At 44.5% G+C, this 22,613-nt stretch overlaps 1 protein-coding gene across 9 annotated transcripts in view; it reads right to left on the bottom strand.

The window, feature by feature from the left end:
* The window catches only part of pleca (plectin a), a 75,326-nt gene that overhangs the window by 46,203 nt on the left and 6,510 nt on the right, over nt 1-22,613 (bottom strand). For 6 of the 9 annotated variants that reach the window (XM_058047992.2, XM_078792229.1, XM_078792228.1 and 3 more), the window contains one exon: nt 19,191-19,404. In XM_058047992.2, the coding sequence (XP_057903975.2) occupies nt 19,191-19,404 (214 nt within the window). Of the gene's footprint in view, nt 1-2,435; nt 2,663-11,329; nt 11,527-16,460; nt 16,673-19,190; nt 19,405-22,613 lie in introns of those variants that run through there. The other 3 variants (XM_058048002.2, XM_058048014.2, XM_058048015.2) reach the window with 3 other exon arrangements.

The following is a 22,613-nucleotide window of genomic DNA, read 5'->3' as shown; positions in this document are numbered from 1 at the left end:
TTGGCAGTTTCTAAACTTGAGGCCCTCTTGCTAGGTGCTAGCATGGTAGCCGTTAGCATGTTAGCATTTAAGCTAATTTACTCATGTGCAAAGGCAAATACACACATGGCATGATGTAGGGAGGTTATAGGACAACCTTGGCCCTTTCCAAACTTGAGGCTCTCTTGCTAGGTGCTAGCATGATAACTGTTAGCATGTTAGCATTTAAGCTAATTTACTCACATTTAAAGGCAAATACACACATGGCATGATGTAGGGAGGTTATAGGACAACCTTGGCAGTTTCTAAACTTGAGGTCCTCTTGCTAGGTGCTAGCATGACGACTGCTAGCATGTTAGCATTTAAGCTAATTTACTCATGTTTAAAGGCAAATACACTCATGGCATGATGCAGGGAGGTTATAGGACAACCTTGGCACTTTCTAAAGTTGAGGCTCTCTTGCTAAGTGCTAGCATGGTACCCGTTAGCATTTAAGCTAATTTACTCATGTCTAAAGGCAAATACACACATGGCATGATGTAGGGAGGTTATAGGACAACCTTTGCACTTTCTAAAGTTGAGGCTCTCTTGCTAGGTGCTAGCATGATGACTGTTAGCATGTTAGCATTTAAGCTAATTTACTCACATTTAAAGGCAAATACACACATGGCATGATGTAGGGAGGTTATAGGACAACCTTGGCAGTTTCTAAACTTGAAACCCTCTTGCTAGGTGCTAGCATGGTAGCCGTTAGCATGTTAGCATTTAAGGTAATTTACTCATGTCTAAAGGCAAATACACACATGGCATGATGTACGGAGGTTATAGGACAACCTTGGCACTTTCTAAACTTGAGGCTCTCTTGCTAAGTGCTAGCATGGTAGCCGTTAGCATGTTAGCATTTAAGCTAATTTACTCATGTCTAAAGGCAAATACACACATGGCATGATGTCGAGAGGTTATAGGACAACCTTGGCACTTTCTAAACTTGAGACTCTCTTGCTTGGTGCTAGCATGATGACTGTTAGCATGTTAGCATTTAAGGTAGTTTACTCATGTTTAAAGGCAAATACACACATGGCATGATGCAGGGAGGTTATAGGACAACCTTGGCAGTTTCTAAACTTGAGGGCCTCTTGCTAGCTGCTAGCATGGTAGCCGTTAACATGTTAGCATTTAAGCTAATTTACTCATGTCTAAAGGCAAATACACACATGGCATGATGTAGGGAGGTTATAGGACAACCTTGGCACTTTTTCAACTTGATGCTCTCTTGCTAAGTGCTAGCATGATGACTGTTAGCATGTTAGCATTTAAGCTAATTTACTCGTGCCTAAAGGCTACTAAGCACATGTCATGATGTGGGGAGGTTATAGGACAACCTTGGTACTTTCTAAACTTGAGGCCCTCTTGCTAGGTGCTAGCATGATGACTGTTAATATGTTAGCATTTTACCTCATTTACTCATGTCTAAAGGAAAATACACACATGGCATGATGTGGGGACACTGTAGGACTGCCCCAAACTTTTCAGGACCTGAGGCTGTTTTGCTACGTGTTAGCACGTAGCCGTTATCATGTTAGCATTTTAGCATTTTAGCTAATTTACTCAAGTTTAAAGGCAAATACACACTTGGCATGATGTGGGGACACTATGGGACTGCATCAACCTTTTCCGTACTTGAGGCTTTCTTGCTAGGTGCTACCGCGGTAGCCGTTGGCACACCGGGCCCGAGGTTCACAGCACAGGTGGCCAGTCCATCAAAATTTCCGCGGGAATTTTCTAGTTATTATTAAAATTGTACAACCCACTTCAGTGTATTCAACACACAGACCCCGGCAGGAAGTTGCTGGGCATGCATAATGTTTTTGACCAAAGGATGTCGCCAACTGGTGGCCTGGCGTGCACACAGCTCTGTTTTTATCCATTTGGTCACCAAAATATTCCTGTTCCTGTTCCTGATATTGATGCAGTACAAAGTAGCTGCACTGCTGCAATGTTAATACAATACTGGCCTTAGTGTGTATTAGTGGTACTAGAGGTACCTAATGAAGTGTTAAGCGTATGTCCTGGATTTAAAGAGACAGACCGCCTGTGAGGATGAATTGCAAATAGAACATTGAATAAGAGAAACATTGAAAAATGTTTAGTATGTGAAAAAAAGCTAGAGAAGTCGGCACATCCAACAATTTGAGAGAAGAAGCTGAACAGATGTCTGGAATTCCCACCCTCCTCCCGGGGAGGAGTCAGGCCGCTCCCCACACGTGCGACACAAACAGCGCTCAGCATCCTCACGCTAAAAGTGCACGATCACCCACGGACGCGTCCATAAACGCTGCTTCGGCATCCATTAACACCACGTCAACACCAGCCAGGGGAGCAAAAGCAGATGTTCTCATTGGGAAATGTTCTAGAAGGAGTTTAAAGAAGCTGGAAATAGCAAAACAAGAACCTACCACCAGGAGATCCTGGACAGACGCAGCAGCAAAAGTCCATCCTGTCCTTCCGCGTGCTCACCACTTTTAGAGAAAAAGCTGGAATGCCTCGGCAGTCCTGACCTCACAACATTGGGAGTTCTAATCACAACCCAAGGGGGGAGGAGGGGGCCTGCTAGGAAAAACAGAGGCTGACGAAAAAAAAAGAAGCCAAAAGCGGAGGCTCGGCCGGGAAGTGCAAAGCGAAGCGTTGCATGTCATTGACGAGGTTCTCCTCAGTGGAAAGAGCATCTCATGCTCGCTGCTTTTCCTGACAAGCGCCGCTGGATGGCTTCCATGTGTGCAGGAGGGAGGGGGAAAAAAAAAACAGGATCTGGACAAAGGGCGGAAAAGCGCTCAAACAAAGAGTCCTCTGTGGATGCCGGAGAAAGTTGGACAGCGTTGACGCCGCTGCTCCTCGTCCACATGATGCGGCTCAGTCACATTTCTTGCTGATGGCTGAAAAGTTCTCTTTCTGCTTGCTAAGCATCTGTCCTGTCACCATGGCAACCCAAAAACACCTCCAGCCAACACCAACATCTGTGAACCAGCCAGGGTCCCCCCTAACAAGCATACACCAACGTACCGCTTTATAGGTAAAAGTACTTCCTGTTTTGCCCCATCCATTTCTATTAGTAGGCGACTCGCCATAAGCACATTTAGACCGCCGCAAATAAACTTGGCACTATCACGACCTCAAAACACATCATTTTAGCAACTTAGATAAATATTCAGGAGTGCCGCAAGGTATGCTGGGAAGTCGGAAGGAATCTCAGGAACACGACATTCAATTTCAGTTTTAAATCTGGAAAAAGCCCAAAGAAACAAAAAAGGTTTTTCTGGGCTCTAAAATAAAAGTACAAGCAGCAGGGTTCTCGTGTCACATACGTCATGGGACATTACAAAAGCCTGTTGGCATTTCGAAGCATTTTTCTTTGCTTTTTGCTCACTTTTTGTCACTGACAACGTCCATTAAATGACGGCAATGATGAGAATGAAAAAAGGAGACAACCACGCTACCTAGTGGTCATTTGTGGTGATGCTCAGGTAGGATCATAAAAGTCCATCACCTGTAGCTAGCGCCATAGCACTACTGCAGCCTTTCCTGCGGTGTCATGTCTTGCCCCAAGTAGCGTCTTGGGCGGTGTCGTCCTCTCGCTTTTCCTCTAAACAGAAGCAATCGTTTCTGCTGTGTGGAAGTGAGCTACCAAGACATGCCACGGGGGAAAAAGCTTGACTGCGGCATCGTGAATTACTCATTTGATTAGGAATTACCCATTTTTGGGTAAGGTCATGGTTTCATTTTACCTGAACAGCCATGCAAATTACATACACCATACGTATAGTACAACTCGTAGTTTTAGTCCAAAAGTAGTAAGAGAAAGCAAAGCTTATTTAATCCTACCCCCCCCCATCTGTTGTTGTATAAATGTATATTTAATATATATATTCATTCATTCATTCATTTTCTACCGCTTATCCTCACAAGGGTGGCGGAGGTGCTGGAGCCTATCCAAGCTGGGCTGGTGGCCAGCCAATCCCAGGGCACATATAGACAAACAACCATTCACACTCACATTCATACCTATGGACAATTTGGAGTGGCCAATTAACCTAGCATGTTTTTGGAATGGGGGAGGAAAACGGAATTGAACACACACACACAGATGCTAAGCTGCCGTCCTCTTGCATGTGCTGACACCTTTTGGTCCAAAGACAGAAGTGTCCTTCCTACCTTGAGCCTTCTGGATGAGGACCTCCATGAAGTCCGGACTACGCAGCACCTCCATGGCGGCTCACGAGGCTGCTTTGTCGTGCGCCACGACAGCCAGCAGCCCGGCCCAGAGACACGTGAAAAGGGGGGGGGCGCAGCCACATGTTGCACCACTACTGCCCGCCTGCACCCTCCCTGCTGGGAAAACATGACTCCCGTTTGCCCGACCAAACTCCTACTTTTAGCAGCTGTTAGTCATGTCTAGAATAACGATGATGCATGATATGCTCAAACATTGGAGAAACTTACCCAACCCAGCATGCCTTGTGGGCTTAAAATGTTGTGTTTTCTATATTTCTATACCCGAGTGACAAACAGTGAAGCTGCAGTGTATGATACAAGCTTAGCAACCTTTCTAATTGTCAATCATAATCATAATGGTCCTACAGGAAGTCAACTGACTCGCCTGCTTCTTGTTCAACTTCATCAAAAAGGACAAGATCATCGCTTTTGTCTTGAGCAAATCACATTATCGACTCAACAAGAAGATGGCGACGGTGGAATAAGATAACGGCGTGATGATAACACTAATTGATTTAGAAGAAGGTCAACCGGCGTTTGAGCGGAAAGTCGTGGATCAATCAGTTGCTAGGAAGAAACAGCTCTCATTTTACAACAATAAATGATTTGGCAGGTAAACAATGTCGTTTTCATAGCATTCATTAATTTTCTACCGCTTATCCCCACGAGGGCCGCGGGGTGCTGGAGCCTATCCCAGCTGGACTGGTGGCCAGCCAATCCCAGAGCACATATAGACAAACAACCATTCACACTCACATTCATACCTATGGACAATTTGGAGTGGCCAATTAACCTAGCATGTTTTTGGAATGGGGAAGGAAATACATTTAATATTTCATATCTTTTTTTAAAAGGCTTCACAGGAAAAATCACTAATAGACTTTAGTTTCTCCAGGTCGTATCAACACCAACACAACCAACTGGTGGTCGTAAAAACCCATCTGCTGCGCAACATTTGGATTTGAACAAAAGAAAATAGGTCACTACAAGCCACCCAGAAGTCATTTCTGAGCCCAATTGGAGGCTGCAATCCACCACTTGAGACCCACTGGTCCAAAGGTAAACCCGTGTTTGGTGCAAACATGCTCCCTGATGACTGAGCAAATGGCACAACTTGGAAAGTGTCAGATGCCAAGCAGAGAGTGATGGACGTCTGAGAGGTGTCTCTCTTCATCAGCTGTGCCGTCACATCCAAAAAAACAGATGATGTACCACAATCAAACCCAAACGTAAAAAACAGACTAATTCCACCGCAACCTTTGCCTCACCAAATAATCGGAATTCTCGCTGTCTGTTTGCAGTTTTCCAACATCAGTCACGGAAGAAAACTGCATTCCTGACCACGGTTTATGAAGAAGGATTTAAGAGCCCTGGTTGTCTTCCAAGCTGTTAAAAGCAAGTCCAGTACTTGGAGCTTGCAGGCGTGGGAGCGTACAGGAACATCTGGGAGGGGATTCTTGGGAAGGTTGTTCACCTTTCACCCAATCTGGCTCTTCAACAAACAAGCAGAAAAAACAGATTTAGTTTGTTCCAGCAAACGGCTCAGACGTGAAAAAAGCAAGAATATTGAATGTTTAAGTCTGAGTTACCAAGTTGGTGCAAGACCACATTTCTTCTCATTCAAGCGTGTGCACCCCCCCGACTAACGACTTGGTTTAGTCAGGTAATCACAAACTACCTGCTACATCCATACCACACACAATGGAGTAACCAGTTGATATTGAACATGACGCTAGACCGTTTACTGCTCCCCATTTTAGGCTTTCTTTCTCTTTGTTAGGCCCAGGCAAAATGTGCTCATCTATTAGCGATCAGAAGGACCTGTTACTTTGTTATTTGGAACAATACTGCGTACTCTTTTATATCGTACAAGACACTGGGTGACGCTCTTTTTGGATTTTCATGGGACAGGACAGGATGTAAAATGTAAACACGGATGCTAACCTACAGGCCTAGCCTCGCAGATGAGAAAAGGGCTCCGCTCACACGTCTGGAGAACAACAACAAGGCTGGGAGTCGATATCGTAATCCTACTTTGACGACAGAGCAAAAAGTTAAATTAGAAAGAATTCACATGACAAGACATGTTTGTAACGTTTCAATTGTAGGGGTTCTAGAAGTGAGCCCTGTGGGACACCGCATGTTGTGTTTTGTGGCAGAATAGTGTCTCTCTTTCCATGCAAAAAATGGTACTGGTTATGCAACACAACAACAACAGCACATATAATATCCTAAGCTTTGAAAGATGTCGAAAAGAAAGACTGCTATGCTAGCAGGAAATTGAACTCTGACTACTAAAACGTGGATTTAGCACAAAGGTGACTAAACTGGAGTTTGTGTGACAGTGTGTTTCTGTGTGAGAGAGGAAAATTATCCAGAAGGAAAAGAAGAAGCCAGAATGGGGCGTGGCCTGTAACCATGGAAACGTGTCCCTCCCGTACAGTGGAAGCTGAAACGCTAACATCGCTGCTACTGGCAGCACTTTAGAAAAAGAACTAAAGTAACTAAATTTTTCCTATTTCACTGCAAGGCACATATTTCTACCGACGAGTCACACTGACCACCATACACACACGCACACACACACACACGCACGCACGCACACATGCATGCATAAAGATGAAGGGGAAAAAAAACTATATTAGCATGACTCCAACACCACTGACCCCCACCCACCCAAATCCCCCTGGATGCCACTGGAAGAGTCAAGACTGAGGTCGCCTTGTCAACAAGAAATATGGGAGAGGGAGGGGGTCTAGTCTAGTCTGGTCTAGAACGGGTCTCCTTTGAGACCTGTGGGGGTCCTGCGGCCTTTTGTAGACCCTGAAGACTACTGGCAAAGCTTCCAATGTCAAACAATTCCATAACTTTTAAAGAAGTTTCTCATGTATGAAATATATTGGTCATGAAATCATTTGATAAATCATGCTAATTTCATTCAAGGTTAGACTGGATTTCATAATGTAATCATAAAATAACCGAAATGAAGCTATATGATGATATAGATTATATAATATCTATTATGAAATATAACCTCAAAGGAAATTGTTTGTGTATGACCATCATATTTAATACATGAGAAATTTAGAGATTTGATTTTATTATTTCACATTTTAATCTGACAGAACGTGCTATATTAGTGCTACATTATTATAATAAAAGGAAATAATAAAATATACTTTGAATTGTTTTATTTGTATTTCAACACCAATATATTTTATACATGAGCTATATATTCATTTTAAATGCTTTTTAACTTGTTTTAATATGTTTTAATACTAATATAAAATTTTCCTCCCCCATTCCAAAAACATGCTAGGTTAATTGGCCACTCCAAATTGTCCAGAGGTATGAATGTGAGTGTGAATGGTTGTTTGTCTATATGTGCCCTGGGATTGGCTGGCCACCAGTCCAGCTGGGATAGGCTCCAGCACCCCCGTGACCCTCGTGAGGATAAGCGGTAGAAAATGAATGAATGAACTAATAGTAAATATAAATAGGCTCTTTATTTATTTATGTCCATCATAAACAGCTAGCTAGCAACCTTTGAAATGATAAGTTATAAGATCCAGGGCCTTAGAGGCTGGATGTCTGATTGGATTCACACTAATTGAAAGAAATAAGAGTGAAAAGAAGCATCTTTGCATAATTTTCCACTGCTTTATGACGGCAACCAGCCAACAGCGCCCTCCTTTGGCCACTCTAGGTAGAGCACTAAAGCGCCTCAAACATATTCCCTCGTTAGCAAAGTCATTTAGTCCCCCTACAAAGATCACATGACCTCTAAAAAAGAGATGACATCATCATTTAATCATCTCTATCGTGATTAAAAGTCATGAATTCCACACAGTGTCATCAGGATGGAGACTTCTTCCATTCCCATATCGGATAGGAGGAGGCAGGATATGTTAGCATGAATTCCTGTCACTCAAATTAGCAGCAGAGGCCTCTGAGCTCCAAAGTGACATCTGAGATGTCCTGTAAGTGTGAAAGTGTGCGTCAGCAACGTTGCCCTAATGGCAGGATAAACGGAGCCCTCTTGGCTGTGATGCAGGAGGAGATGCTGGCTAATTCCTGGCAAGCCGGAAGTACAGCAGCGTTGGGGGTGGGGGTGGAGGGTGTAATGCTGAGGCATGCTGGATGGGTTCAAGTCATGCAAGAATCCCAATATGATTGCAGCGACGAATACCGGAGGCCAGTGAAGAAATCAATGAGAGACATGGATCCAGTGGGTCCGTTCTAGATGGTTCCATCTACTGCATGCAGGTCAAGTTGGCCATCGCCGTGGTTACCAAACTTTTGACAGTCACATACCCCTTCGGTCATTTGACCTGAAGCCATGTACCCCCCCCCCCTCCTGCACACATCAAAAACATTCATTCATTCATGACTGGTGGCCAGCCAATCCCAGGGCACATATAGACAAACAACCATTCACACTCACATTCATACCTATGGACAATTTGGAGTGGCCAATTAACCTAGCATGTTTTTGGAATGTGGGAGGAAACCGGAGTACCCAAAGAAAACCCACGCATGCAAACTCCACACAGAGATGGAGGGGAAATTGAACTCGGGTCTCCTAACTGTGAGGCCTGTGGACTAACCACATCTCCGCCGTGCAGCCACTCAAAAACATAAACCTTATGATGTTAATTCACTTGAAATATGGAAGATAATTCATTGGTTCATTCATGTTACAGTCAGTGGTGGGCAAAACCCTTCATTTCAGTCAACTGGATCATTCCCATTAAAAAAAAGCATTTCCAACTGAACGGGTATTTTAGGGGCGGTGACCTCCTTCATTCAGTTCACAAAAAAGAACAAGTTTTTTAGTTCTTCAAAAACTAGTGTTCAGCGTGGAGAAGCTATTATGATATTTGGACATGGAAAATGGAATATTAAAGTAAACATTATAAATAGTAAATATGATATAGAAAACAAGCCTGACATCACTTCCGGTTTGCTCACCTTTCTACGACCCAATGTCAGCTATCTTTATTAGCACTTTCACCACGGGGGTGTGTACAGTATACACTGCTGTGTTTTCATGTCTACAAACCTGAAGAGTGGACTGGCCCAAATGTCAAAGGGCAACAGTGCGTGAGTGACACACTTGTGCAACACGACACCGTACACGGGTCGAGTGGCGTCTTTTTAGGGGATCGCCACAAGTGGAAGCAACCCAAGGGTGCAAAAGTGCAAAAAAGGGTGAAATTGTATTTATTGAGCTTGTTGGTATTCAGGGCAGAATGAGATTTGGGTCAAGAACTAAAGCTGATCAGTAGCTAGTGGGTCCATTCAGAAGCAAGTGTCTGTGGAGTCGTGGAGTCTTCTGGTGGTGCTGAGGTGACGGCGGGCTTGCAAATGATCAGAACCTGAGAGAGAAAGCCGTGTTTTCCCAATATGTTGAGGCATTCCTTGGAGAGCGCTCAATTGGGGCGGTGAGGGAGCTTTTGTCTCCGCAGTCAAAAACAAGCCCCCCCACCCCAACTGGCCAATCTCTGTGGGCCAGAACTCTGCAAGACTGGGTCTTTTTGTTGGACCAGAATGCTCCTAAGATTCACACAGAAGCCGCTAAAATCCGTTGCTTCACCTCATGCCATGCAGCTCTCCCAAAACACCACATTAGCTTCTACACTAGAAGCTAACGAGATCCAGAAAGGACAAATACAGCTTTTGGCTGAACGTAAACAACCACAATAAGCATATTGTCTATTGACATGGTAGTAACCAATTAGCAGCAGAGTCTCCTATATTCGCCAGGTGCGTCGACATGTAACAAAACACATAATTGCCTCTGTTGGCAACTGTGGCTGTAGGCAACCTTCCAGTGTCATTTTTACAGAATCGGTGAGACACAACTAGTTGCATAGTGCCACGGTTGGTCAGCATTTCATGCACTTTAAAATGTTGCTATACTCTGTCGCTGTCGCTTTGAAAGTCCTAGTAACACAAATAGAATTCATGCTGACTCAGCAGTTTGTGGTCAGATAGAGATATGCTTTCCTTGACCATTTTCATGCAAGTAAAAATGACTCCAAAATTGTTAAATGTAATGCGTTTATATATAGAAGCCCCTTTGTGTCTAAGCCAGGTGTGGACAACTATTGTGGACAAAATTGTCCGGGGGGGGGGGCAGAACATATATTTAACACACACACTATTTTATGCTTATAGTAATTTTCCTTGATTTATTTGTCTAATTTGATCTGTAAAAGTGTTATACTATCAGCTGTTCTCATGTTTTCAAGAGCACTTTAAACATCAAACTATCATTTAATTTGATAGTTTTGTTTACTTTTTTTTTACTAAATAAGACATCCGACTTGTCATGTTGCCAGTTTGCATGTTAAAGTTGAAATACTTAGAAACGCTCGGTGGGCCGCATGTGAAACAGGAAACATGAAATATGAAATCAAACAGAGCTCTTGTATCTCTAGAACTGCATGGCTATTGCAGATATTCGGTATCGTGATTGGTTCCAAAGTGGGAAAATGTGAATCGGCGCATTCCTAAAATCAAGTCTTTTCATTTATGCGGGTTAGTCGTGAAAATGGTGAAAAGGTGCAGTTGGAGTAGTGTAGTATTTTCCCTGTGTAATAATAATAATAATACTAAACTTCATGTGATTATCTTTCATTGGGTCGCGTTTAAATAGTGTACCTAATCAAATGTCCCATTGGCCAAACACATCCTGCTGGTGGCCACACCCCCTTTAAAGTCCACATGATCAGAGCATCATCCCAACATGGGAATAGAGCAGATATTCCATATCCCGCCTGCTCCCAGAGTGGCGGGTGGCTGGCTGTTGTTGCCACGGCGATGCTGCAGCGGACACTCAGCTTTTGCCGCATGCAGCAACAGCAGCAGCTCAACCTCTCACAGACTTGCTCAAACCCCAACCCCCCCCCCCCCCCCCAAGGCCCCTTCAGCGGGACACAAAAGAGAACAAAAAGCTTTTCATTGCCACTAAAAGACATCCACAGGCCCGGAGTCCCACTTCCACACTGCAAGTGCAATAAATGAACTTTTTACAGCCTCGTCTAGGAGAAGAACGATGATCAATAGGAGACTGTACCTTTAAGAGAGCTGATCTCATGCTGGATGGACCTGGAAGGATCCATGCTGTGATGCTTTCGCTAAGGCGGGCTGGAGGATGTGGATGAGGATGAGGATGGAACAGTCCCACCGTGGACAAGCAAAGCTTATTCTCCCTGCCTCTCGCTCTCCCTCCGTCTAGCTTTGTGTTTGCTTCCTTCCCTCCCCCTCCTGCCTTGCACACATTGGTGAAATTGTGCAACAAAAAAAACCACACACCTCCACTCTCTCCACCTCCAGCCCCACCCGACAACATCCCGTGTCAGCGTCCTGATGCTGCTGCACTGGGAATGAGGACAGGAATTGTAGAGGTCACCAGCGCCATAAGGAGGGGCTGCTTATGTTTCATTTCTTTTCAACATGCATACATTTTACATTGAATGCTCATTGTTGCTGACTCAGCATTATCCGCCATAAAAACATTACTCCACGTGCCTAACAAAGCGGCACAAAGCATCACGGATGTCAGCAGGGTACACATATTTTATTCAGGATTTTTTTTTCTATTTTAAGTTAAGATGTGGCTATAAAAATTGGATATCGCTATCAGGATTTTGTCCCAATCATGTTACACATATCGGTATCATCCGATATTGATATCGGAAATTGAGATTTGGACAATATTGGCATATTGATTTTCAACAAAAAAAAACAAGTATCGGACTTAACTAATTGGATTTAAAAAACTTTTTTTTTTAGCAACAAACAATATCCACATGAATTAAAATGCAGTGTTTCCCATACTTTCATTTGGGGGGCGGCGTGCAAATAAATTTGGACGGCCACAAATTAATTTGGCACTATCTGTTTCGTCCCTCTCGGGCAGCTCCAACTTGCTTGTGACATGAAAAAAAGACACCCATACAAATATCCTTCCTGTGCGTCATTGCCAATTAGGCTCATTTGTAATTGAAGTATCTGGCCCATCCCTAATAAGTAGTACTCATGATGGCAATTTCACTGCTGTCATATTGTGCAATGACAATAAAGAAAGTCCATCTATCTATCTATCTATCTATCTATCTATCTATATCTATCCATCCATCTAATGAGCAACTATAAAGGTTGAAATGATAGAATCACCATCAAGTGTCCATCCTCGGCCATCTCTGTGTGGAGTGGGTATGAATGTGAGTGTGAATGGTTTGTCTATATGTGCCCTGGGATTGGCTGGTCACCAGTCCAGCTGGGATAGGCTCCAGCACCCCCGCCACCCTCGTGAGGATAAGCGGTAGAAAATGAATAAATGAATGAGTGAACGGATACATGACACCCACAACTATTTGACCAAGCTGGCAAAGCCAGTGGACAGATTCTAACCAGGAGAAGCGTCACCTGGATGCAGACAAGCTCTTCTTTCCTCACACGGAGCTGCAGAATTCAACAACCACACTGAGAGCTTGTTCACCTTCACAAGTTTGCACCCAAACCCGACATAACGACAAGAGACAAACGGTGAAGTCCATGACTGCGTGTGAATCAACTTTTGTTGTGGTGAAGATTAAGATTAAGATTAAGATTAACTTTTGTTGTGGTGAACCTGTTGATATTTTACTGGTCCTGCTGGTGGTCACTGGTCTATGACAGGACGCACAAAAAAAGTCTCCAGGTTCCGTGATTGAAAACAAACTGGAAGTCAACCATTTTGGTTTGGACCGGCCATTTTGGCAGACAACCAGGGGCTACTTTGATGAACTCCACCCAGGTCTTTGACTCAATGAGTCCAAATCACGGATATGAGAGATGTGAGATTGTCAATCATGTGAATGAGTTTACACTGTCCCATAAGATATGGGAGGGGCCTTTAATGATTTGCTAAGTGACACAAACACAAATGGTCGTGTGGAGGATGAAGATGGCACCCTAAGGAGATCCATACGTATGTCCCAATCCATATGTGCATTCGTATTGAGAGCTAAATGGTCCGTTTCATTGACTCCACCCCAGTCCTCCTCGAGGTACGGCCACTCTGTTGTGATTGGTCACAATCCCAAACGCTCCAGAGAACTTCCGGAGACGTACCTCCGCATTGACCAATTGATTTGATTGCATGATACACGACATGGCTTGTCGTTGTGGCTTTTGTTTGCAGGGCGTGTAGAAATCAACATGCAGAGACTAAAACACATCAAGAAAACCAGTTTGCATTCAATATGGTCTCTTATAGGCCACTACACTACACTAGGCCAATACATCATGTCAACTGTAAGCGGTTTTAGGTGGCGATGCGTGTCATAGCTTCTCTTTTATTGTTATTTGGTTCCACTTTTCCAAAACCTTTATAATATACAAATTCATTCAAACCTAATCTTTCTTTGTCTGCTCCAGTCACACCAGTTAGACTAGCTCAACATCTTCCGCTTTGTTCTGCGTGCAGTCAAATCGTACAACGTTTTTCCATTTTCAGGAGGATATATTCCATAGCTGCAGCCCGAAAAATTTGACATCATTTGAAAAATGTGTCTCTATTATTACTGGATATATATCATAATAATAATACAATGTCAAATCTTATCCAAATGGAATATGGAACAATGTGTACATGCGGTTAATGGCTGCTGTGGATTTGATCCAGATTAGACACAATGTGAATGCGGCCTGGCGGATGTTTGTGTGCGGCACCGTCTGAGCACGTGGATGACTTGATGCTTTAAATCAGAGTCATTGAAAGTTGAGCTGACAAAGCGGAGGGGGGCTGTCGGATAACCTGGACAGTCCCATTGCTGACATTCCATGCATGAGTCGGGCTAGCTGTGGCATGCCCGAGCCTCGGGTCTTAGCACCATTGTTCTCGCAACAAGAGGGATGAAAAGCCGGCAGCCTCATGTTTAAAATCCAGCACCTGCACTTTGAACAAAATCTGCTTTTGCAAAAACAATCACGAGCCCGTACAGTTCTGCTCCAGCCCTGTAGGTGGTGGCATGCATAGTATGTGATAATAGAATTACCCCAGAAATAGACTTCCAATAAGTCATTTGACCTTTCCGGGCTTCCACTCCAATCCACAGGAAGGTGAAGCACGACTCAAAGCTCTTGGGAACTTTCTGTTTTTAGGCGCAAGATTGCATAATTCATGTCAGCTGTTGCTAACGCTCTGTGTTCAGATTGGAGGAAGACACTAATACTCCCCCTTCCCCCGCTGGTACTCATATCCCAGATCAATTACAGCCCCAAAAGGACACGCTGATTACATCCTGGTGTCACAAATCAAAATACAGTTGTCTTTTTGGGGGACAGAGGTATTGAGACACCAGTCCCAAACTGTCCCTCAATCTTCGCTTCCGTAATAATTGATTGCTTCCAGTCATCATTCCACACATGACAGATATGAATTTTGACCAAACATGACCAAAACACAGCAGAAACATTATCAAATCATAAACAAAACACAACCTAAACAAATTATCATCAAATGTTACCAAACACGACCAAGCCACAACCAAACGTGTCTGAGCATCGCCCAAACATGTCCGAACGAACAAAAGACAATAAAACACAACCAAGCGTGACCAGACATTACTGAATGTGACCAATGGGACGGAAACAAGACAGAAACATGACTGAAAGAAGACCGAATCATCACCAACAGGACCAAACATGAGCGTGTCTGTACATGACAGAATCACGACCAACCAGGTCTGAACGCAACCAAAACATGACCGAATCACGACCAACCATGACCAAACGTGTCTGAACATGACTGAAACACAACAAATGATAACCACAAGTGACGGAAACATGGCTGAACGCAACCAAAACATGACCGAATCACGACCAACCATGACCAAACGTGTGTGAACATGACCAAAACGTGACCAAATGAGCAAATGTGAGGGAACGTAGCTGGAACATGACCTCCAATCTTAATTCTTCATCTTAGAAATAATTGTTGAGGAGTCCATTTTTGGGTTCCCAGTGCGGTTGGACGCCACAAAGGTCTCAAGCTACTGTGAAGTCTCACAGGATCGAGAAGCTTCTTCTGTCCCGCTGCGGGATGCCACGTTGGTGCCAACATATGCGGAGGTAATTTACGAGTCTGACCTCTGTCACCGGAGGGTGGCCATCACCCCGGTGGACGCAGACACCATAGTCACATGACACACCTGGTTATTATCTCCACTCACAACTGTGTGTGTGTGATAACTATTTTGGCGTTCTATGAAAGTGATCCCAGGCAACGCAAGGAGTCACGGCATTGGGGCGGTGGGGGGGGGGTTTGACAGCCATTCCCAAAACAAACTCATCACATTGCCGCTTCAGACGTGAACTGTGCTGGCATTTGCACACACACAAACACACACACACACACACACACACGCACACGCACACACTAAGCTGGAGCTTGCTTCTCTCCAAGTGTGTATTTTGGGGGTCTAAGATGTGGGTGTGGCACATGTCCTGCCAGGATGTTTTTAGATGTTTACTTCACAGAGGATCCTTTGATTTGCTAGAATGGATCAGCTTGCTGGAATTAACTTATACTTGTGGCAAGTGGAACTAAACATTTGCAGCCCGCCACAAAAGAATTTGAACTGCCAGAGATAGATTTACGTTTACTATTACTATTTATAGATTGACCACTTTTGAAATGAACATATTGGAGGTTTGGCGCTACCTGTTCCCCTTTGCTCATAAGCACTTTATAACGGGACTGTCTGTGAATGTCGCTTAGCATTCCAATTACCATTCCTGCTGTAACTTACAGAAAGACAGCTGACTAAGTAAAAGGTGGCGTTGAAGTACAGGAAGTACTTCAAAATACAGCAACCAATGTTTGGATTGCATTCAATGTGGATCAGCCAGCAGCACCCGACAAAACAATACACACATTTGGGCCAAACATCTACAGTGATAACACAGCAGAAATAGCGGCGACCATGGGGGGGTGGGGGGTGGGGGGGGGGACGCGTGGGAAAGAGTCTAGATGTTGGAGGCTTGTCTCAAGAGTTTTGTTTGTTTTTCCACAAACGTTCCTTCCCTTATGAACTCACACTTATGACACAGACACACCCCCTTTTATAAAAAAGGTAGTTGGTGCGCTTTATTGTGAAAGTATTCCACTTCCTCCTCCATGTAAACCAGTTAAATTACGTGACAAATGTGCACTGTACCTTTATACTTCTCCCTCACGTTCTCATAGGCTTGCATGTAGTCCTGCTCCTCCGGCAGACGCTGACCTGGGGTCAGCACGGGCGGCTTGGCGCACTCCTCCAGGGGACGCATGCTTTCCATCACGCTTGCCACGACCTCGCTGTCACTCATCTTTGCGCACATAAACGGAAATGAGGAAATTCAAGTGCCAGTTGGTGGTGATGGCCTGGCCTGACCGTCTGTGCCCACCAAGTCCCTCCAACGCCCCCGCCTATGCCCCCCAGTAACACACACACACACAGTATCATGTCAGACCCTCCTCTTAAAGGCGCAGACCTGCATAAGCCTGACAGACAAACAGACGATAAAAAGGTTAAGCACCTTCTGATGAGGGCAAACCATGTTCACAAGATTTCATTTGGACCACCATTCATAACACCTGACCATTCTCTCACAATTTATTTGCAAGCGCAAATTTGGTAAAAATTATTTTACCAAGCGCCCAAAAGGCATGCTGGGCACTCCAGTGTAAACTCCCCTCGACACGACCGTATAGTGGGTCATTAGATGTGCAGTGACGGATACTGTACATTATTTTGAAGTTGAGCACACACTTGGAACCCAGGACATGTCATGGATTTTTTCATGATGCGTAGTGAAGCCTTCAAAAGAGCAAACCACTGCTCATAAGAATATCATTCAAAGTCATTTGGTACAAGATGGGGGCCTCTAAGGGGGTGCTGTGTTCTTCTGCCAGCCTCTCAAAAGGCTTGATAAGTCATGAGTGCTGAGATAAAGTGGCAGGGCCATCCTAGCGTCTCTGACAGGTGCTATGATCACATGGGGACTTCGAAAACTCCTCACCCACCAGTAGATCAGCTATCATATGTCCTGTGTGGCATCACAATACTGCAGTACCCCACCCTGACTGATCAATATCTGAGGCAGTGGGGGATTCGAGGTTGAGGGGTGGGGAGTCTTGTTTCATACCACACGGCCACTTGTAAATGGATCTATGCGGAAGTGTTGAAGCACTGACTGGACACCTCATTAGTTACACAACCCAAACATGAGCAAACCTGAAAGAACATGACTGAAGATTAGCGAAACACGTCTGAATGATGAGCAAACACAAACAAACATGACTCAAGGTGTCTGAACACAACCAAAACATGTCCGAATCATGATCAAACATGACTAAGTCATGTCCAACTGTCACCAACACCCAACCAAATCAAGACCCAACATGACCCAATATGACTAAAACATGACCAAACGTGTCTGAACACCACAGAAACCTGACTAAGGCCAAATCATGACCAATCATGACCGAATGTGACTGAACGTGATCGAGCGTAACCGAAAGTGACAAAACATGACCGAATGTGACAAAAGCACAACAAAAATCTACAAAATGGTGTCCATACTGTACGTGACAAAAGCCAAACAAAATCATGACCAAAAGTGTGTACATGATCAAAACCTGTCTGACTCATGACCGAATGTGACCAAACATGATGAAGATGGCCCAAACACCAACATAACACAATTGAATCACAACCAATCGTGACCGAACATGACCAATCGGAACCAAATCGTGGCCAAACGTGCCTGAACGTGCCTCAAACATGAGCAAACGTGTCTGAGCGTGACTAAAACGTGTCTGAGCGTGACTAAAACGTGTCTGAGCGTGACTAAAACGTGTCTGAGCGTGACTAAAACGTGTCTGAGCGTGACTCAAACGTGTCTGAGCGTGACTCAAACGTGACTCAAGCATGACCAAACGTGTCTGAACGTGACTAAACGTGACTCAAGCATGACCAAACGTGTCTGAACGTGACTAAACGTGACTCAAGCATGACCAAACGTGTCTGAACGTGACTAAACGTGTCTGAACGTGACCAAAACGTGTCTGAACGTGACCAAAACGTGTCTGAACGTGACCAAAACGTGTCTGAACGTGACCAAAACGTGTCTGAACGTGACCAAAACGTGTCTGAACGTGACCAAAACGTGTCTGAACGTGACCAAAACGTGTCTGAACGTGACCAAAACGTGTCTGAACGTGACTAAAACATGTCCAAACATGTCTGAACGTGACTAAAACATGACCAAACATGTCTGAACGTGACTCAAACGCGACTCAAACGTGTCTGAACGTGACTCAAACGCGACTCAAACGTGTCTGAACGTGACTAAAACATGACCAAAACGTGTCTGAACGTGACTAAAACATGACCAAAACGTGTCTGAACGTGACTAAAACATGTCCAAACATGTCTGAACGTGACTAAAACATGACCAAACATGTCTGAACGTGACTCAAACGCGACTCAAACGTGTCTGAACGTGACTCAAACGCGACTCAAACGTGTCTGAACGTGACTAAAACATGACCAAACGTGTCTGAACGTGACCAAACCACCAAAAAAGCATGGCCAAATCATGACCAAATATGACAGAACTTGACCGAAACACAACAGAATCATGAATAATCCTGACCAAAAATGACTAAAACACAACCGAATCTTGTCTATACATGAGTGGACATGACTGTAAGACGGTCATGACTAATCCTGACTACTTGTGACTGAACTTAACGATTTGTGATAAAACGACTGAAATACGGTCAAATCCTGACCAAACGTGACCAAAATACAAGGAAACGCGGCCGGAACACGACCAAGTGTGACCAAAACATGGCTGAATGGTGACCAAACACGGGACAGAGCCATCACCCCGTTCGATACCTGCGATGCGGATGACAGCCCGCTCGGCCGGGTCAAGCACATCCCCCGAGGCGGACTTGGAGCGCTTGATGCGGTGATGTTTGGGCAGGTTCCACGGCAGCGTGTCCCCCAGAGATGGCGAACCTCCCGCTGAGCTCAGGTCACCCGCGCTCTCCTCGGATGCCGCCCGTACCAGAGGCCTTCTCTTGAGCTTCTCCTGGACTTCCTCCATGGCCTGCATGCAGACACAGACATCACGTGCATGTTGTTGGAAACTTTGAGTGAGTAAATAAACATACCTAATACAGTACAGTATAGTATAGTATAGTATAGTATAGCATCACTGTCTCTCTGCAGCTTGTGCAGGAGTGTGCATGTGAAGGACGTACTCTGCTGAGTCACCATCCGGTACAAAGCGTGCCCCCCCCACTGGGCGCTGGCTGCACCATCACAGACTCTCTGATTGGATGAGAGCCAGCCGGGAGTATGAAAAAAATCAGAAATATCCCCACAGGACTTCTGCTGCTAAGCACTGTAGATATCTACTCCGCTATATTTACATGGATGGCTCTAATAAAACAACTACTGTAGTATCACTCCAAAACGATGTTATTCAGATCTTATATGGCGTGTTTTCTTAATTTCATCTCAGTATTATCATCGACCTAATATCACCTCATCTATGAACTGGACTATTATGTTATTTCAATTTATCTCTGCGGTCCCTTCTCAAGGTTTCTTTTTTCCCTAGACAGGATTAGGAGTTTTTTGTATCGATATCATTCCAACTCCTTACTTATTTGTATAGATTTCTAGCACGAGTGTACATCAAGATGTACTGTATTTACAGTTGGGAATAAATTAGCACCGTTCTACTCCTGAAAAAAAGGTAAAAATGTCTGTGTTGCCTGTACTGTTATTTCTCACACAGCGCTACAAAATATGCACTGTAACTTTGGAACACCTTTGGAACACCATTTTCAACCTATAGGGGATGTCACAAATGTAGAGCATAGAATGTAGTTATTTAAAGACGAAAAGTAAGTAAGGGAGGCTTTTAAGGAGAACATCTTTTTTTCGGATGATGTATTTGTGTGTCTTCTCATGCTAGTTGTTTTTTGTCTTTGTCTCTGTGGGTATTATGGGCTGGACTTCTGGTATTGTTGGTTGGGCTCCTTCTCTGTTTATTTTTACTAATTAAATAAATGTTTGAAAAGTACAAATCATTTTGCCCATCATCCACAATCCCTGTGACACATGAACACATATTTATTTCCTTATTGTGCATGATAACAAGAGAAAATGAATCAATATGAACTAGCTAACAATGCACATCATTGGGACCTACCTATTTTAACTATGAAACACTAAAAAAAAAAACCTCTGCTTTATGGTTTGATACACATGCTGTGAACAGGCATTAACAAGTACATTGACCACAACGTGTAATACTTACAGTATCTTTCTGTATTTAGATAACTGAGATTAAGACACTTAAACAGTTAACAGTTAAGCCACACTGAAGGCCAGGTGCTGATGGTGCTTCTCAGCCTTTGGGGTGCGGAATTGAGATTGTGTCGCCCCTTATGCTAGGAGTTGACTGGGCCGGCGCCAGTTAGTGCCAGTTCACGCCAATGCAATTTGCTGTGGCGCCGAGTAGTGGTGGGCAAAACCCTTCATTTCAGTGAACCCGATCATTCCGCTACATTTTGTAAAAAGATCCGTTCATTTCAGTGAATTGGTGGTTAGCGTGTGATCTCCCCCTGTGCATAGACCCGGTCAGCCGTGTCGAGTCAGTCCGTTCACTCATGTTCACGTTCGTTCCGACTCAAGAGCGCAACAACACGTGATGACTAGAGGTGTGTCGGTCATGAACGAACGGGTCAAAAAAACGAGTTCTTTTTTGTGAACGGACTGAACGAGGTCACCGACAGTGTCCGTCAATCTCTCGGTCTCGTTCTTTCAGTCAGCTAACCCCACCCACAGGGCGAGGCGACGATAGGATAAGACAGGCAAGCACGCAGATAGTCCCGCCCTGCAAAAGGAACGGTGAACTGACTCTCCAGCCAATCAAAAAAATGAGTTTGGTGGCAAGAACATTTCAAAATGCTTAAAATTTTCGTCTCGCCACTTCAGCGCAAAGTGTCTACCAAGTTGAACCAAACAATTGGAATCCACTGGAATGTAACGGCACGAGCCAAGTTGCGCCAATGATGCTAGGAGTTCACTGGGCAGGTGCCAGTTGGCGCCAAAGATTATGTGACTGGCGCATGGTGGCGCATAGTGGCTCGCTGTGGATTAATGTCAACATGCCGAGCGAACATCTTAGAGTTAGTTCAATGTCCTTGGCCTCATTCTGCAGTACCCACGTGCGCCATGTTGAGGAGCTTGTGGATTTCAGTCACCTGCTTTTCCAGGTCGTCACATTCTTTTTCAGCCCTTCTGATTGGCTATAAGGCTACATTTCATATGATTGGTCACTAGACTGGCTCGGGCGAGTTAAATGAAACTTTTTCCAAGTGTCAAGTTCTTTTGGGCGTATGCCAGCTAGCACTTGGACAGGCTGAGAAGATCAGAGAGGATTTTCTTCAGTTTTATTTGACACGTGATGTTGGTGTTTACCTTTTACTGGGCATGCCTCGTTGACTATTCTGTTTGATTATAGCGGCGCATTTAGACAAGAGATTGGAATATTTCTTTCCATGGATACAGTTGTTTTCGGAAAGGTCATTGGGAAAGAGGAAAAACTCCTGGTGTAAACGTGGCTATATTGTCAAATTGGTATCATACAAGTCATCATATAATTTGTTTCACTTATATCACCATAACCCTCATTAGAATTGTCATACTCGTACAGGCATGTGACACTAAACAATATATTCTTAAATCTTTTTACTATGTACGTGTTTCATAATGGATGTGAAGACAATGGATGACACAAATCCATCTTCTAAGGATGGAGGCCTACCACAACACAAGCTCAAACCCTCAGCAGGTGCCAGGAGAGCAAGTTAAGAGCTCTCCTCATCCACCCCTTTACTTTTTGTCACAGCATGACCGCAGTGATAGAGCTGATCCCAGGACCACATAGAGGTATAGGAATAGATGTATACCCCAGGAATAGAGGTACCGCAGGGAGGAGAGACCTGCAGGCTGCACCTGCTCGCTCTCTGCCCGGCTTCTGATGCAAACACACCCCGCCCCGCCGTCATCCGCAGGACCGGCGAACATGAAACTTGCCGATCTCATCATCACGGTACTCACGCCACAAAGGTCCGCAGCAAGTTCTGCTTCTGTGATGGTCCCGTACGATGACAGAGCTTCTTTATATTTCAATCAAAAGCAAGCGTCCTATTTAAATCGCCTTCATCCTCCTCTCTCTGCAGCGGGAGAGGCGCGCCTGCGTCCTGGCTGCTGCTACTGGGATGGGGGAGGGGGGGGGGG

This window comes from Doryrhamphus excisus, linkage group LG7 (assembly GCF_037039965.1).
Source record: "Doryrhamphus excisus strain RoL-2023G ecotype Guam linkage group LG7, RoL_Dexc_Guam_v1.1, whole genome shotgun sequence".
In the NCBI taxonomy this organism is placed as follows: Eukaryota; Metazoa; Chordata; class Actinopteri; order Syngnathiformes; family Syngnathidae; genus Doryrhamphus; species Doryrhamphus excisus.
Note: the sequence above shows the minus strand (reverse complement) of the source record. Positions and strands in the feature narration are given on the sequence as shown.